The 18,289-nt window shown below is 48.1% G+C and overlaps 1 protein-coding gene across 1 annotated transcript in view; it reads left to right on the forward strand.

Annotated features, from left to right (window-relative positions):
• Positions 1–18,289, forward strand: part of ADGRD1 (adhesion G protein-coupled receptor D1) — a 110,245-nt gene that overhangs the window by 15,257 nt on the left and 76,699 nt on the right. Inside the window, exons 9-13 of the mRNA XM_058816685.1 lie at positions 450–509; positions 1,656–1,773; positions 2,526–2,636; positions 4,648–4,723; positions 8,115–8,256. Of these exons, the coding sequence (XP_058672668.1) occupies positions 450–509; positions 1,656–1,773; positions 2,526–2,636; positions 4,648–4,723; positions 8,115–8,256 (507 nt within the window). The remainder of the gene's footprint in view (positions 1–449; positions 510–1,655; positions 1,774–2,525; positions 2,637–4,647; positions 4,724–8,114; positions 8,257–18,289) is intronic.

Here is an 18,289-nt window from a genome sequence, read left to right on the forward strand (position 1 = left end):
TGTGTTTGTTTTGTGGTGTCTTCCGCATCTCACTGTGTGGAATGACTATAATCATTCTCTGAAGGCTTTTCAATGGATGAGTTTGAGCTGGAAATGTGGGTTTTCTTTTTTAATTTTCAGTGCAGTTTCTGTGCTCCCTTTTCCCCTTCCATGCCAGCAGGACTCTGTCGCAGTTCTTTTCATGAAAAATCTTTTTCTTGGGATTTTTTCCTCCTGAGAAGCTGTGAAGCCTCAGGAACAAAGCGTAAGCATTGATTATCTGCTGCTGTGGAATGCAACAGGTGCACCTGTGATTGGCCTCATGTGCTTGTTTCTAATTAATGGCCAACCACGCTGCAATGGAATTGGGCTTGGCATCCTAACACGGACCTGAGAAAATCCTGGCAGAGATCTGCCCTGCCAGGAGATGTAGCTGATCAATAAGTAATGGAGTTTTATTCGTCTTTCAGGCGTTTTTGAAAGCTATTGAAGACTTCCTGTTGCTGTCTGACTGGATTGATGGACCAGAGGTAAGAGAAATGGGCTCAGATTGGTGATTTCCCTCAGCTGCACAAATCCACATGATGGTAACAGAAATGGTTGTCACTATTACTTCACTTTTTGGCAGTATGACTTATTTTATCATCTGTCACTGATGAAAGACCTGCAGGGTGAATCCAGAAATTTCCTGAGCTTTTTGCTTGAATGTTAAAAAACCACAGATTTCAGGACAGAGAGCTTTTAAACTGAGAGAAGGAGAAGCTAAAGCTCAGGGAGGTCTCATTGAAGCCTAAAATGCTTTTGAGACCAAAGGATGTCTAATTGATTTAAATTCTTAGTGTCAGATCCTTGCTCATCTCTGGTGTAAATGGATTTCAGATAAAACAGGTTTCCTTTTCACTGGAACATGCATTAACTCTGAGATTTCATGAATCAAGTTTCAGCCTGGAGGGTTAAAGTTGCCTTTATGCTGAGGAGCATTTGAATAAAGATGAAAGAAAGGCTGAGCTGCAGCGTTCTCAGCTGGTGCTCAGAGAAAGACCCGGTGCCAATCTTTGGATATTGTCAGGAACATTTCTGCCCAGTTGTGGCCTCATCCTGCTGAGTGCTGACTGCAGCTGGCTGTGGGGCTGTGGGGCAGCTCTGCTTCGGCTGCTCTGCAAATGTGATGGTGCTCACAGGGGTCTGAGGGTGAGGGCAAACTCCATGTTTAACAAGGCTGATTTATTATTTTATTATATATAGTACATTAAAACTATACTAAAAGAATAGAATAAAGGATTTCATCAGAAGGCTGGCTAAGAACAGGGAAGGAAAGAATGATAACAAAGATTTGTGTCTCAGCTCTCTGTCCGAGCCAGCTGGGCTGTGATTGGCCATTAATTAGAAACAACCACATGAGACCAATCCCAGAGGCACCTGTTGCATTCCACAGCAGCAGATAATCAATGTTTACATTTGGTCTCTGAGGCTTCACAGCTTCTCAGGAGGGAAAATCCTAAGGAAAGGATTTTCCATAAAAGATGTCTGTGACATACAAACATTTTGGGACTTACACTCTGGGTGGCCTTGGTTTGGGTGATGCCTTCTCCAGGGAGCGCGGGAGCCCCTGGGCTGGGCTCGTGTCCGTCTGTCTGTCCCTGCTCAGCCGTGTCTGTGTGTCCGTCCCTCCGCAGAGCCCCGCCGTGCTCAGCAGCCTGATCCACACCATCGACACGGTGCTGGCTCACCTGTCCCTGCACCTGGAGGGGAACTCGCTGCCTCTGACCCTCGAGGGCTCCTCGCCCGTGGCAGGTGGGGCTGCACAGCTGGCACAGCTGGCACAGCTGGCAGGGCTGCACAGCTGGCAGGGCTGCTCCTCTTCTCCTGAAGCCCTGAGCTCTCCTTGCCAGCACACACACAGCTGCTCATCCCTCTGAGCAATGCCAAACGGAGTTTCGTTTGTCACTGGAGGTGATGGGCTCTGGCTGGGCCTGGGCTTCCTCGGGGTTGTCTGGGGAGGAATTCAGAATCAGGGTTATGTGTGAAGGGTTCAGTAATGCTGTGCTAATGGAGTTAAATAGAGTTAAAGGGCCTGGAGCTCATGTGCAGCCCCTGGAGGTTTGGGTGCTACAAAACCTTCATCTTTGCAAGGGTTTTGCAAGAGACTGAAAATGATAGGAATAGTCTTGAACTTTTTGGAGAATTTTATTTTACTGCGGGTTAGCATCTTGGCGCCTTAATTTGATCTGCACCTTTGGATGCTGCAGGTGTCAGAGGTGTTTTCTCTGCAGTGTCAGAGGCGTTTAATCTGCTCTGGCTGCCTGCTTTGCCTTTTGAGCCCCCTCTGAGGGGTGAATAACTGAACAGCCCTGGGCACCCATCACTGCATCACACACTGGGGTCTCAGGTGCAGGGCTCAGTGCCCCAGTGCCTGCAGCAGGGCTGCTCTGCCTGGCCTGGGGGTTAATGCAGGAATATTGGAATGGCTGCGGCGGCTCAGGGAGGGCAGGTTAAGCAGCCAGGGGCTGTGGGTGTGCTGATGTTTCTCTCTGGCTGTCCCACAGATTATGCTGTGGTCAAAATGCTCCCTCAGAGCCTGAATGTGTCCCACTATCGGTTCCCATCCCGGGGGCAGAGCTACATCTCCATTCCCAGTGAGGCTTTCCATGGAAAAGGTAAGGAAGAGATTAAAGACAGAACTGGACCCGTGCGCACAGGGTATCCAAAATGATTTCGCTGTAGAACAGCTTTTGGTTCCCTCTGTTTTCCCAGGTAACTGATTTGATCCCCGTGGATTGCACCGAGCCTGAGGAAGCAGCAGCAGCCCTGTCAGGCTAACGAGCAATTAATGTGGTGCAGTTTTCATACTAATTGGATTAATATTGAATAATGGGGCTGAGCTACAGAGACCAAAGCCATTTAATTCTGACACATTTTCACATCAAAGAAGCCATAATTTCGTAATTATTCTTTTTAATTATCTGAACTGGTTATTTCTAAGAAATTCTAGGATGTCAGGTCAGGTATTACCTATCCCTTCATGCAAAATTGGTCTTTTGTCTAAAATTAAACCATAAAATTACATGTTTAAGCAATAGCAGCTACAGGAACAGAATGAAGATACAGACTACACTCATGGCAAAAAGGCAGAGCTCAGAAATCCATACCTATGCAAAAGTTTTAAAAATCCCTAAAAGAAGCATGGCTAAGATCTGCACCTTTAGTCAAGACTCTAAAATAGCAATGTTAATTATCTGTGCTTTACTCAGAAGTCAAAGGAACCCATTTACAAAAGCATCCACTTCCATTCTCAAATGTTTGAAAATGTGACTCGTGTGCCCCAAATTCCAACCCACAGAATTCACCCACTCAGAGGTTTTCTGCAGCCACCTCTGGAGAGGGATGGTCGGTCCCTGCTCCATGAAGTGCAAAGTTAGCTGAAAATAACCTGCACTGAGGAATTCTCTGCTAATTACTGACCTGTCTGCCTGATTGGGGGTGGCAGCTTTGTTTCTCTGCACTGGCAGGGGCTCTGGCTGCAGGCTGCAGGTCCTCCCAGGTTTGAGTAACTGTAATTGCAAGCCAACTTGTAAAGCCAAAAATAGCATGTGAGGGGAGTTTTTCCCTTTCCCACTTCTGCAGCTCTTCGCCATACGGGTTTTCTTTGATTTTCCACAACATTGTCGTGCTTTGTTTTAATGTAATATATATAGTAAAATAACAAATCAAACCTTCTGAAACACGGAGTCAGATCCTCGTCTCTTCCCTCACCCTCAGACCCCTGTGAGCACGGTCACAGGGCAGGGATGGGCAAGGCAGAGCTCTCAGTGAACAGGGGCTGCAGCCCTGGAAGGGTTCTCCTGCCTGGCACTGCTGCCCTGAGGATAGCCCTGTTATAGGGTATAACCCTGCTCTGAGCAAGAACCCTGCTCTGAGCAATAACCCTGCTCTGAGCAATAACCCTGTTCCCTGTCCCTGTTATAGGGTATAACCCTGCTCTGAGCAATAACCCTGCTCTGAGCAATAACCCTGCTCTGAGCAATAACCCTGTTCCCTGTCCCTGTTATAGGGAATAACCCTGCTCTGAGCAATAACCCTGCTCTGAGCAAGAACCCTGCTCCCTCTCCCTGTTATAGGGAATAACCCTGCTCTGATCAATAACCCTGCTCTGAGCAATAACCCTGCTCCCTGTCCCTGTTACAGGGTATAACCCTGCTCTGAGCAATAACCCTGTTCCCTGCCCCTGTTATAGGGTATAACCCTGCTCTGAGCAATAACCCTGCTCTGAGCAATAACCCTGTTCCCTGTCCCTGTTATAGGGAATAACCCTGCTCTGAGCAATAACCCTGCTCTGAGCAATAACCCTGCTCTGAGCAATAACCCTGTTCCCTGTCCCTGTTATAGGGTATAACCCTGCTCTGAGCAAGAACCCTGCTCTGAGCAAGAACCCTGCTCCCTCTCCCTGTTATAGGGAATAACCCTGCTCTGATCAATAACCCTGCTCTGAGCAATAACCCTGTTCCCTGCCCCTGTTATAGGGTATAACCCTGCTCTGAGCAATAACCCTGCTCTGAGCAATAACCCTGTTCCCTGTCCCTGTTATAGGGAATAACCCTGCTCTGAGCAATAACCCTGCTCTTTTCTCTCTCCTTGCTCTGGGGAATTAACCCTGTTCCCTCTCCACAGGCTGCATCACCATCGTGGGCCTGCTCTACCACAGCATGCATCACTTCTTTAACAACATCAGCCCCGAGGACACCAGGTGAGTGCCTGGCTGCTCAGGTGACAATCCAGGCTGAGCACACTCAGGTAACCCCTCAGCCATTCCCAAAGGGCATTTCCCAGCGGTTACAGGCTGTGCTGTTCCCTGCCTCTGCTCTGCAATATTTTGTGCTCACGTGAAGAAATTGGAGCCATAACTAAGCAGAGCCTATGTTTTCCAAAGAGGAGGATCAGTGCAATTTGTTAGGGTAATAAGATGTAATCTCAGTTTTTCAAAGGGACAAAGAGAATTACAGTGATCCTGGCTCAGGTCAAAGTTTACTGAAGATGCTGCATGTCAAAGCTCTGTATTTAAAGCACTGTCAGACCCTGGGGCTCTGGTACACAAAAGGAACGGATCTGTAATTTTGGAGTGCATTCCCTGAAATCTGGGGTCAGGACAGCCTGGAGATCCATTCCTGCTCCCCTGAGCTGGGTTTGATTTCAGCACTCATTTTCAGAATCAAGGGTCTGCCCTGTTCACAATTGTAAAAAAACACATAATTGCTGGTAAAGAAATGTTTCCTACATTTCTACAATTAACTCAAACTGTAATGTCTGCAGTATGTCATGCACTGTGAGATCTTGTCCTTAAACCTGTAGATGCAGGTCTGCCCAAACCAGCATCCAAAAAGGTAATAATTCAGGGAATGCTGCATCCAAAAAGGTAATAATTCAGGGAATGCTGCCTTAGCAATTCTTCCTCTGTGGAGCCAAACCCCAGGTACTCAAAGATGTTTTAAAATAAGTATGCACTTCTTTTCTGCTTGCTTTTCTTTTTTGTGCCTACTGTTATAACTTTTTTGCATACTTTTCAGTAGAATATTTTTTTCCTTTCAGAGTCGTTTGTTTTAGAGAATTTCTTTTGTGTTCCTTCTACCACTGGGCTACTTCCACACCTGTAATTTGAAACCCAACCTTCTTCTTTGCTTGTGGTGGAAAACCAAAACCAACACTCTTGGAGCTTTTGTGCTGTGCAGACACAGAGCTATTTTCAGGCTCCATAAATACCAGTTTCCGAGGGGAGCAGCTTTGATTGTTCACCCAGAGAAGATGAAACCCAGCAATGTTTGAGCCCATCCTGCTGCTGCTCAGGGCAGTTTGTGTAAACGTGGGGCTGGCACCAGGGCCAGGGTGAGGAAAGGTTTTGCAGAAACCCCATTGCCTGGCTCTGGCTGTGCAGGAACTCCATTGCCTGATTGTGGCTTTGCAGGAACTCCATTGCCTGATTGTGGCTTTGCAGGAACTCCATTCCCCAATTCTGGCTTTGCAGGAACTCCATTCCCTGGCTCTGGCTCTGCAGGAGCTCCATTCCCTGGCTCTGGCTCTGCAGGAGCTCCATTCCCCAATTCTGGCTTTGCAGGAACTCCATTGCCTGATTGTGGCTCTGCAGGAGCTCCATTCCCCAATTCTGGCTCTGCAGGAACTCCATTGCCTGATTGTGGCTCTGCAGGAACTCCATTGCCTGATTGTGGCTCTGCAGGAACTCCATTCCCCAATTCTGGCTTTGCAGGAACTCCATTCCCTGGCTCTGGCTTTGCAGGAGCTCCATTCCCCAATTCTGGCTGTGCAGGAACTCCATTCCCCAATTCTGGCTCTGCAGGAACTCCATTCCCCAATTCTGGCTTTGCAGGAACTCCATTCCCTGGCTCTGGCTCTGCAGGAACTCCATTCCCCAATTCTGGCTCTGCAGGAGCTCCATTCCCCAATTCTGGCTCTGCAGGAGCTCCATTCCCCAATTCTGGCTCTGCAGGAGCTCCATTCCCCGCTGCTGCTGAGGGTTTGTCACACTCCAAAATTCACCAGGGTCTCTGAAGGGAAAACAAGCAGAGGAAGGGTGTGGGAAAAGCATCCACGTTCCTAATCTGGGTACGAGAAACCCCAAACTGTGGGATAATGAGTTTCACTGCACAAGTCCTTACCTAAACTGAAATTTGCTGTATCAGAGCAGCAAATTCTGCCTCAGATGAACAAGTCCCATTCCCATGCAGGTTTCTGGGAGCAGAAGAAATCTCTGGTGCTGATGGGTTTTTAAGGTCAGAACTGAAGGGTTGTGCTAAATGAGTTCTGTTCTGTGACAAGGAGCTGAGTGCAGTTATTTCAGCTCTGACGTGAGGGTTTTGGGGTTTTTCTGAAATAAAAACAAGAAACCACTGCAGACAGGTGGTGGGTGCAAACAAGGTGGTTTTTCATTTGTTTCAGGCTGGCCCTTTCCAGGTGGGCTGTGTTTGGGAACCCAGGCTGGTGGTTAATTCACCCAGGCTCACATTTCCCTGGTGAAACCCATTAATCCACTGCTCAAGGCACAGATGACAGCAGTCATTTATTTAATCCTGCACTTTGGTACTGAGAGGGTAAAAAAGTCTACGCTGAAACCCAGTGGATCTCAGTTACTCCTGAATGTGTGAAAATGCCAAATTCACAAGTTTTACCTTAAAATAAGGGTTCTTATGTACTGCAAAATGACTTCCCCCTAGAATAAATTCATTTCCAGTCTAATCAGCTGTTTAGTCCAGTTCAGCTGTGTGTGTTGTGACCTGTCTTTCCCTCCAACAAATCTAATTGGACATAATCTATTTTTCAAGGTAAAGCTATAAATCACCTCTAAATACATTCCTGTGTTTATTTTGTGCAGTTTGTCTTTGTGTCTCACACACTGATTTATCTGTTTGACCATCCAGCCCCTGCCAGTTTCCTCCTCACCTTCAGGGAATTGTTTGGATCCCTCCTTGGGATTCTCCCTAATTCCCTCCTTGGGATTCTCCCTGATTCCCTGGAACACTTCCAGCAAGGCTTGAGACCCTTTGCAAGGAGGAGCAGGGTGAAGGAGGAGCTTTGCTGTCAGTCCCCAGTGTCCAGAGCTGTTCCCCAATCCTGTACAGGTGTGCAGAGCTGTCCCCATCCTTTTCAGGTGTGCAGAGCTGTTCCCATCCTGTACAGGTTGTCTGGGGCTGTCCCCATCATTTACAGGTGTCCCCATCATTTACAGGTGTGCAGAGCTGTCCCCTTTATTCACAGGTGTCCAGAGCTGTTCCCATCCTTTACAGGTGTCCCCATCCTGTACAGGTGTGCAGGGCTGTCCCCATCCTTTACAGGTGTCAGAGCTGTCCCCATCCTTTACAGGTGTCCCCATCCTTTACAGGTGTCCCCATCCTGTACAGGTGTCCAGAGCTGTCCCCTTTATTTACAGGTGCCCAGAACTGTCCCCATCCTTTACAGGTGTCCCCATCCTTTACAGGTTCGTGGCCTCTGCTCCTGTGGGACCTCTGGGGCCAGGCCTGGCTGCCCTGTAGGGACTCAGGGAACAAGGAGGGTCTGTGCCCCTCTGCTGTTATGTATGAGCTGAAACCCAGTGGTTATTCTGTTCCCTAACGCGTTTGCTCCTTCCCAAGGATTGCTGGAGCTGCTGCCCACCGGGGCTCCCTGATCTCAGCCAGCAGTTTGCTCATCTCCATCAAGGTGGAGCCCCTGCCCCAGCTGTCCTACAACCTGTCGGGCTCTCCCCTCATCACCATCCAGCTCAGCCACACCCTGGTGAGTGACATGAACTTCTGTGCCTGGGATCCTTTCTTTGTGCTTCTCCCGTGATTTTTGTGGGCGTTTTTAGCAGCAGTTCAGTTGCCATTTGTGGCTGCCACATTTCTGTTTTCCCCAGCATTGTGGTTTCTTTCTCCTCAGTGCCAAAGGCTGCCGGGTGCCCAGGCAGCTCGAGTCCCTGTGTGTGTGCTCTGCTGTGCGTTTTGCTGTGTGTTTCAGCTCTGGTGTGTTTGTGCAGCCTGCAGCACACTGGGGTGAAATGCTGATTTCCCACTGGGGTGCTCAGTAACAACAATTCCCTTGTGGTTTTTGCTTTTTGATCCGGGTGCCCAGGCAGCTCGAGTCCCTGTGTGTGTGCTCTGCTGTGCGTTTTGCTGTGTGTTTCAGCTCTGGTGTGTTTGTGCAGCCTGCAGCACACTGGGGTCAAATGCTGATTTCCCACTGGGGTGCTCAGTAACAACAATTCCCTTGTGGTTTTTGCTTTTTGATCCTGGTCCACACAGAGATAACTGAGGGGTTTGATGGTTTGGTGCCAGTGGAATAGGGGAGCTCAGTTTCTGATGGTTTGGTGTCAGTGGAATGCAGGAGCTCAGTTTCTGATGGTTTGGGGCCAGTGCCATGGGGAAGCTCAGTTTCTGATGGTTTGATATCAGAATGGAGGAGCTCAGGCTCTGAGGGGCTGAGGGGAGGCAGTGCAGCATCTCTGGCCCACTTACAGCTGTGAATGGGAGCAGCAAGGAAAGATTTAAATTCTTAAACATTTCCTAGAATACATCTCTTAGATGTTCTCCTGAATATTTTATCATATTTTCCTTTTAAAGCTATTTCCAAGCTGTTTATCTTCCTTCTGTTGGGCTTTTGGTGAGGCTGGAGCAGCAGCAGCAGGGAGGATCCCCGAGGCCCAGGAGTGAAATGTGCTGTTTTGCTGACATTTTCCAAACTGAGAGCCCCAAATGTCCCCAGAGGCCTCTCGGAGGTGGGCACTGGTGAAGAGAGAGTTTTGCATAGGTATTTCCAAAATGCACATTGCTGTGCCTGCCCAGGTTCTCCCCGTGCTGCAGAGGTGATGATTCACTGGCAGCTCTTGGAACTGCGATTTTCCCTTTTCTGGGACACAGACAGGAATGCTGCATTTGTCAGGAATCTCTCTTTGCTCCATGCAGCAGAGCCCCCAAGGAGGGGAAGGATGAATGTGTCAGGAAAATTCATCCACAAACACCACAGGTGTATGTCCAAAAAGGAGACACAGGAGTCCTTTTGGCTTTATTTGAATAGAGGGGAGGCCGTGGGGCATCCCCTGGGGTCTCTCACATTTTTGGAGGATGCAGCCTCCTTTTTAGCCCAATTTCCCATCCACATTTTAAAACACGAGGTGTTCCAAACGGGGACTAATTAATTAATTAGAGAAGGGTACAGGGAATATCTGTCAGTGCTGTATCAGTGCTTCCCTTGGCAGGGCTGGGCTGTGGGGCTCAGAACTCACCTCAGAGCCAATAAAAACCTGTTAATTCAGGTTAATTCGTGGGCCAGGGGGAGCAGGCTGGGCTCTGCCAGGGGGATTGGCTGTAATTGCAGCACAGCCTCTGTGAACACTGAATATATTTCATTGCTCTTCTTCATCAGCAAAATTTTGCCTGAATTAAGTCCTCTAAGAGGACAATTTAATTTAATTTAAATATACACTAAATTGCGATGGTCTGTTATTCAGGAACGCTTCAGGGACAGAGAGACATTTTTTGGCAGATGTAAAAAGTGGTGCTGCTCTGCTCTTCACCAGCTCAGTGAGTTACCTGAGCAGAGCACAGAAATTCACAGAAACTCCCAGAACCTCCTCCAGGCCTGGGGAGGATGTGGAGACTGAGGGGCCGCGGGCAGCTCAGCCCTGACCTGCCCAGATGTTTGTAGTGAGGCAACAGCACATTCTGTAAAATGATTATCTGGAAAAAAAAAAAAAAAATCAATCCTGTTTCCAGCAAGATGTTTTTCATAGCAGGAACAACTGGAGAAGCACTAACATTTCTCTGCTGTGATCCAAGGAATTACAGCACAGGGTAGAAATTCAGAAGGGATGAGTGTCAGGGCTGAAACGCAGCACGATGTGCTCTGGAAAAAGTCGGGGGGGCAGCAGAGGAGGAAATTGTGTCGAACAGCACCAGAGTTTTGTGGAGCCCACACGGCTGCACAGCATCAGCAGCCCTGGGTTTGCCCTGCTGCAGCTCCCGTCTGACACAGCTGTGCCTGATGTGGCACACGTGCTTGTCAGGAAAATTAACCCACAAACACCAGGGTTTATGTCCAAAAGGAAACAGAGGAGTCCTGGAACTTTATTCCAATAAAGGGAGAGGCCATGGGGCATTCCCCTGGCATCTCTCACGTTTTTGGAGGATGCAGCCTCCTTTTTATCCCAATTTCCCAGCTGCATTTCCCTTCTCTCTTTCCCCATTTCTGAGGTACCCGAGAGGTTCAGACTCCCCAAAGTGCCTGATACTGAAGATTCCCCTCCAATGTACAACCCTCCCTTTTAGTTTTTAATTCTTATGGAATTTAGGGGTTTTTCCCCATTTCTGAGGTACCTGAGAGGTTCAGACTTCCCGATATGCCTGATCCCAAAGTTTTCCCTCTAATGTACAACCCTCCCTTTAAATTTTTAATTCTTACGGAATTTAGGAGTTTTCCTTCCCCACTGTTTCTTTCATCTTTCAATGTCCAGTTTCATTTATCGGCAAACCTAAAGTTTATCTGTAAAAGCAAATATCTTTTTCCATTCGCCGATCAGTGGAATCCCTCCCATTATTTCTTTTATCTCCCAGTGCTGATTTCATCCACCAGCTTGTTTGGAAAGACAAATCTGCTGTTCCTCTCATTTTGCTGCTGTGAATTCCTGTGTTCCAGGCTACTTTCAGCTGTAGGAGCAGCAGCGGGGTGTGAATCGGGCACGTCGGGTACAAAGAGGGCCCAGAAGTGCAGGGACAATGAGACAACGAGGAGGTGGCACAGGAGGGCAGCAGCCCCAGCCTGGGGCTGCTCTGTGATCCCTCACTCCAGGCTGGAGTGCAGAGGAAGCTGCCTCACACCTGGAGGGAAACCTCTCGTACGCTCGTTTCGAGCACCCGGAGCTCCCTCCAGGGCTTTGTTTCCTCGTTGCTCTTTGCAGAACAGGAGCACGTGCAGCTGCAGTTTGGAGAGTTACGAGCTCCTGGCTGCTGCTCCCTCTGTGAGAATCCTCTCGTGAAGATTAGATGCAAATTGGGAATTCTTAATGCAGCTGCTTTTCCCTCAAGTACAGTTTGGGGCAGCGCCACTTTGAGGAATTGTTTGGTTCTGGGAAAAAAGGCATGTTTTACTGAGATACTGTGAGTCAGGAGTGATTTAGCATTGTTCCATGTCAGTGCTGGTCCATTTTAACAAACACAGTGCTGGGGGAACCGGGATGTGCTCATCTTTGCTGCCATGCTCTCACACTGCATCCTCAAGCAGCTGCTCCTCTCCTCTGTGAGGAGCTGCCTCTGCTCTGTCCCTTTGTGCAGGGCCTTCCCTCCACCAGGGAGGCCTCAGCAGCCCCTGCTCTCTGATATCAGCTCCTTCCTTCAGCTGCTTCTCCTCTCCATTATCAGCTCCTTCCTTTAGCATCTTCTCCTCTCCATCACCATCAACCCCTTCCCTTCAGCAGCCCCTGCTCTCCATTATCAGCTTTTCCTCTATCACCCTCTCCTTTCCATTACCATCAACCCCTTCCCTTCAGCAGCCCCTGCTCTCCAATATCAGCTCCTTCCTTCAGCTGCTTCTCCTCTGCATTATTATCAGCCCTTCCTTTAGCATCTTCTCTCCATTACCATCAACCCCTTCCTTCAGCAGCTTCTCCTCTGGATTACCAGCTGCTTCCTTCCTTCAGTAGCTTCTCTCAATTATATCTCCTTCCTTTAGCATCTTCTCCTCTCCATCATCATCAACCCCTTCCCTTCAGCAGCCCCTGCTCTCCAATATCAGCTCCTTCCTTCAGCAGCTTCTCCTCTGGATTACCAGCTCCTTCCTTCCTTCAGTAGCTTCTCTCAATTATATCTCCTTCCTTTAGCATCTTCTCCTCCCCATTATCATCAGCTTCTTCCTTCAGCAGCTTCTCCTCTGGATTACCAGCTCCTTCCTTCCTTTAGCATCTTCTCTTCTTGATTATGATCAGCTCCTTCCTTCAGCAGCTGCTGCTCCTGGTGCCCTCTCCCACTCTGTCCCTGGCTCTCCCGTTCCCTCTCCTGTTCCCATTCCCTCCCCTGCCCTGTTCCTGTCTCTCCCAGTCCCTCTGCTGTCCCTGGCTGTCCTGCAGGAGCTGCAGGAACATCTCAGCACTGGGGATGCTGCCCTGCAGGCACCCCAGGCCCTCTCCTCAAGCTCAGCCTCGTTCACGAACCTCTCCTCGCTTGGCCCTTCTCTCTGAGCTCTGAATGAGGCAGTGGGATTCTGCCTGAAAGCTCACCCAATCTCCTCCTCTTCTCTCTCTTGCTCCTGGCCAGGCCACACCTGGGGTTTGTTTAACAGCATTGCTGATAAGAAAATAAAACAAGGGAAGAAGCAATTCCCGTTGGTACACAAATGCTGGTGCTACCCTGGGGGAGGCAAATCAATGTGGAGCCAATTAATTTTTATGGCAAGTTAAGTGTTGGCTAATTTATATATTGATTGAAGAAAAACAATGAATCTTGCCCACATCTGCAGAACACAGGTAGAATTTTTCAGTGGATGGACTTTGACAGAGAGAACTGTACTAAAATACAATCGAAACTGTGGCTCTTGCAGAATGTACCACAATTAAGCAAAAAAACCCACTAATAATCCAGGTCATTATTTTAAAATCAATGCAAAGTTTGGCACCGTATTACAAGTGAAATCCTTGCTATAAGGAATTCTCCATTGAGTCAGGAGGGCAGAGCACTCACACTTTAGAGAGGAGGAGATGGCACGTTTGGGGTTTGCTCCCTCCACGTTTGGGGTTTGCTCCCTCCCCACTGCCCGTTCCCCAGGCACTGGAACTGCTCTCCTGGTGGATAATGACATTTACAGCCAGGAGGGGTTGGGTTGTTGTTCTGGCAGGAAATGTGCAGCTGCTGAGGAGGGATTCTCCCTTTTTGACACCAAAAGAGGAGTAGAGTTCTGCAGGGGCAGCATGGGCTGGCTCAGAGCACATTGCTGCCGGACAGGGAGGAGCTGCCTTGGAGGGGCTGGGCCAGCCCTGCATTGCTGCCAGCGCTGCATTGCTCCCTCCTCTGCACTGCTGCCAGCCCTGCATTGCTCCCTCCTCTGCACTGCTGCCAGCGCTGCATTGCTCCCTCCTCTGCATTGCTGCCAGCGCTGCATTGCTGCCAGCGCTGCATTGCTCCCTCCTCTGCACTGCTGCCAGCCCTGCATTGCTGCCAGTGCTGCATTGCTCCCTCCTCTGCATTGCTCCCTCATCTGCATTGCTGCCAGCGCTGCATTGCTGCCCGCACTGCATTGCTCCTTTCTCTGCACTGCTGCCAGCCCCACATTGCTCCCTCCTCTGCATTGCTGCCAGCACTCCATTACTCCCTCCTCTGCACTGCTGCCAGCTCTGCACTGCTGCCAGCACTGCATTGCTCCTTTCTCTGCATTGCTGCCAGCGCTGCATTGCTGCCAGCCCTGCATTGCTGCCAGCTCTCCATGCCCACAGGGCTGGCACTCAGCCCCAGGCCGAGCTCTCCATGCCCACAGGGCACTGCAGCCACTCCTCCCTGCTCTCTAGGCAGGCAATGCATGAACTGACTGCCCAAGGAGATAGCTAATTAATCAACCTGCAAGGAAAAAATATCCCGTGGCACTTGAGATGGGCTCACAGCGAACTGCGTGTGGGTTGTGCTGCTCCTTGTCAGCACTTTCTGCAGCAGAATTCTTATTTGCCTGAGGATGTTTTAAATAATTTCAATAGCGAGAGCTCCAGGAGCCAGTGCTGTCTGTATTCCTCATTCCTTGTTTCTGTCTGCTATGATAATTGACATCAAATACAGCCTGCATAGCCAGCAAAAGAATAACTTTGGAGGAAGCACCAGACACACCAGGGAATTTGCTTTTCCTGAGCGATTTTGCAATTATTCAGCCACACTGGTGGAATCTTACTGATTCCCATTTGTCCTTAGGGATGCCAATTCTACCCTCAAAAAGATTTGGAATGACAGATTTGGGAGAAAGATTTTTGTTTGTTTCTTTGTGGTTTTTTCCACCTTGACCTAAAAATAAGTCTTCTTGATTTTTCTGCATGTGGCAGGCATATGGTAATTTTTTAGGAGTATTACTTAAAGGCTCTCAGAACTGGATTGATTTTTCTCTATCAAGAAAGTCAGCTTTGCAGTGTAATGCTATTCATTTGCACTCCAAGTAATTAAAAAGCTAGAACAGTATTGAGCTTTTCTTCTAACCTCTGATTTCTCAGTTTCACCTTCTGTGCAATGGTTGTTTTGTGAGTCATACAGAACTTTTCCCCTAGATTTATTCAGTGTTGGAGTCCTGATTTCCATTGGTTTTGATACATGAAACTCTTTGTATTAGTATTGACGTGATCTGTTTCCTAGTCAAAGGCTTCTGTTTGTTCTTGCTCAAACTTGGGAGAAAGCATCGTTACAGAAATGGGCTCCATGGTTATGGAAATGGGCTCCATCATTACAGAAATGGGCTCCATCATTATAAATATGGGCTCCATTGTTATAGAAATGGGCTCCATCATTACAGAAATGGGCTCCATGGTTATGGAAATGGGCTCCATGGTTATGGAAATGGGCTCCATCACTATAGAAATGGGCTCCATCGTTATAGAAATGGGCTCCATCGTTATAGAAATGGGCCCCAGAATTATAAATATGGGCTCCATCATTATAAATATGGGCTCCATCATTACAGAAATGGGCTCCATCATTACAGAAATGGGCTCCATCATTACAGAAATGGCTCAAGCTTTGTGGGACCAGGTTCTCATGTTGACTCAGCCAGCAGAGCTCACAGGGATGAGTGAAATGGTGCTAGTTTGGATGAACAGGCCATTCCCAGGTTTTGCACTTCCAAAATGGCCCAAACTTCCCAAAATGTGCTTGCTGCAAGCCTGTAGAGCAGGGCAGGGACAATGCACCACATGGGGCACTATTCCAGAGGGACACACAAAAGCCTTGAAGCTTTGACTGTTGGAGTGCAGTTGCTTGATGAGGGGCTGAAATGCTCCCTTTCTTGGTGCTGCCTGCAGTGCTGAGTCCTCCTGAGCTGTCACCAAGGAGCTGTGAGAGCTCCACGTGTTTGGCTGGGCTGGACGTGAGCCCCTCTGAGCAGCAGGAACATTTGCACTGAGTGCAACACAGAGTGTTAGAGGGCTAGGGCTCTCTCTAGGGCTGAAATGCACGGGGATGCAAACGCAGCTGGGGACGAAATGAAAGGGAATTTGTGTGCAAATAGTTCACAATCAAACCCCACAAAATCCTCTGAGGGCAGCGTGGGGGGAACAAGATCCTCCAAAATGTGTTGTTATTATTATTAACACTGATCATTATTTTAAGGAACAAGTGACCTTACACTTATCTAACCACCTTGAAGTCCGTGATGTCACTTTAAATAATGTATTTCACAGTGAACCACACAAACATCAGACCCAAATATGTCCTGTGAACATGAAACCTGAGGAATGATAGAAGAATTTCCCATAAAAAATTTATGAAGAATTTGCAGAGACTTAGTGCTTTATTGTGGTAAATTCTCTACCCAAGGGAACAAAAGCATAAGTTCAGTATGTAGTATATTTCTATATTGTATATTTTGATTCTTCATAGTCTGCAGAGTGATTAGCTTCTCACTTCTCTGTTTGATTATTTTGTATATCCCAGAAGAAGATTTACATATTTGAGCTCATTCTCTGCCTTTCTCTTGAGGAAAGTTAGAACTCAGTATATATTGTCTAAAAAAATCCCAAAGCCACACTTAAAAATATTCTTCCACTTCAGAAAAAAAAAAAGATTCTGAGTTTTCTTCCTGCAACTATCAACTAGCCAGCAGAAAACAAATGCACTGGCAAGAATATTTACCAGAGCAGCAAATTTTAAGTGGTTACAGAAGACTGTTCCTGGAAGGCAGACTCCAAAAAGGAAGCTGTGACCTTTTTTTCCGAGGTATCTACTATATTTTGGATGTTTTATACATAATTGCCTGACTCTGTCTTCACTGCAGATATGTTGAAACACTTGGAGATTTACTGGATTACATATAGCGATCAAGGCGGACAATAATTGCACAATCGTTGCACAGACAGTCATCATCCCAGGGCTCTGAGATAATTTCAGCACACGCAATCATTGCACACACAATCATTGCACAGACAATCATCATTTCAGGGCTCTGGGACGACCATTGCACAGACAATCATTGCACACAGAATCATCATTTCAGGGCTCTGAGATAATTTCAGCAAAGACAATCATTGCACACAGAATCATCATTTCAGGGCTCTGAGATAATTTCAGCACAGACAATCATTGCACACACAATCATCATTTCAGGGCTCTGGGATGATCATTGCACAGACAATCATTGCACAGACAATCATCATTTCAGGGCTCTGAGATAATTTCAGCACAGACAATCAATCATTGCACACACAATCATCATTTCAGGGCTCTGGGACGACCATTGCACAGACAATCATTGCACACAGAATCATCATTTCAGGGCTCTGAGATAATTTCAGCACAGACAATCATTGCACACACAATCATAATTTCAGGGCTCTGGGACAATCATTGCACAGACCACAGCAGTGCCAGGCCAATGAGACAGGCTGCAATTCGTTCTGTGTGCAGGGCTTGTCATCATTTCCCATTAGTTTGGGAGCTCCAGCCCTGTCAGGGATCCATCAGCGCTTCCAGGACACATTTTTATTTTCAGGGCTCTATAGCTCTCGGCTGAAATGTCACATTTGTGGTGTCATCAAAACATATAAAACCCAGTTCAGTCATGCAGGAAGGAATATGGGGAAAATAAAGGGCTTTTATAGTATCATTCCCTTTTAACTTTTTCTCTATCTTTCTAAATGCATTCCTTAGGCTTAGAAAACTGCACACTGCAGAAAATCCAAAATGGGGCAACTTTTCCTCAGCAGCTAATCCAAGCTCCTGTCACTGCAAATATCAATCTCCATATCTCATCTGGGCAGCCTCCACACCAGGCACGAAGAGCACCTCTGGCTCCCTGATGCATCCCAAGCACTCCCAGTGTCCCCTCCCTGTGCCACCTCCCTGTCCCAGTGTCCCCTCTCTGTGCCAGTGTCCCCTCTCTGTGCCAGTGCCATTTCTCTGTGCCAGTGTCCCCTCCCTGTGTCAGTTCCACCTCCCTGTGTCCCCTCCCTGTGTCAGTGCCACCTCCCTGTCCCAGTGTCCCCTCCCTGTGCTCCTGCTGAGCTGGCTGGGAGGTGGCTCAGCCACGTTCAGCTGAGGGCTCTGCAGGACAGCACACAGAGAGCAATATTTAATATTTCACGTTTTGTACACGACATCTCCCGTGACAGAACGTCTGCCAACCCCGAGAAAACATAAGCTAAAAATAAGGGTAAATTTCAGAGCACATGGGGAAAAAAACTGCGCAGCCTAAACATATGGTCTGATGAGAGTGTAAGTAGCTTATATTTTGGGAACTAAATATAGATGAGTGTATTCTAGTGTACTCTATTTAATTTGAGAGTGTGGCAGAAGTGCAGCTCTGTTCTCTATTGATGAAAATTGGTGTTACACTGCAAATCTCATTGGCAGAAGGACAGAAGTGCCCAAAGCCCCGTGTGCAGCTGTGCTGTGAGCAGGATGAGGCTGCAGCGTGGCGCTCTGCCCCTCTCTGGCTCTGGGGTCCCAGGGAGCCCTGCAGGGCAGGGATGCTCTGCCTGCTGCCCTGGCTGCCCCTGCTGACGCGCAGCAGTGATTTATACCGCAGTGATGGCACGTTGTAGTGCCAGTAGCTGTTTATAACCCCCGTAACATTCCCTGTTCCTGCGGGAAGCGTTCCTGCA

The sequence above is a fragment of the Ammospiza caudacuta genome, chromosome 18, assembly GCF_027887145.1.
Source record: "Ammospiza caudacuta isolate bAmmCau1 chromosome 18, bAmmCau1.pri, whole genome shotgun sequence".
Taxonomy (NCBI): domain Eukaryota; kingdom Metazoa; phylum Chordata; class Aves; order Passeriformes; family Passerellidae; genus Ammospiza; species Ammospiza caudacuta.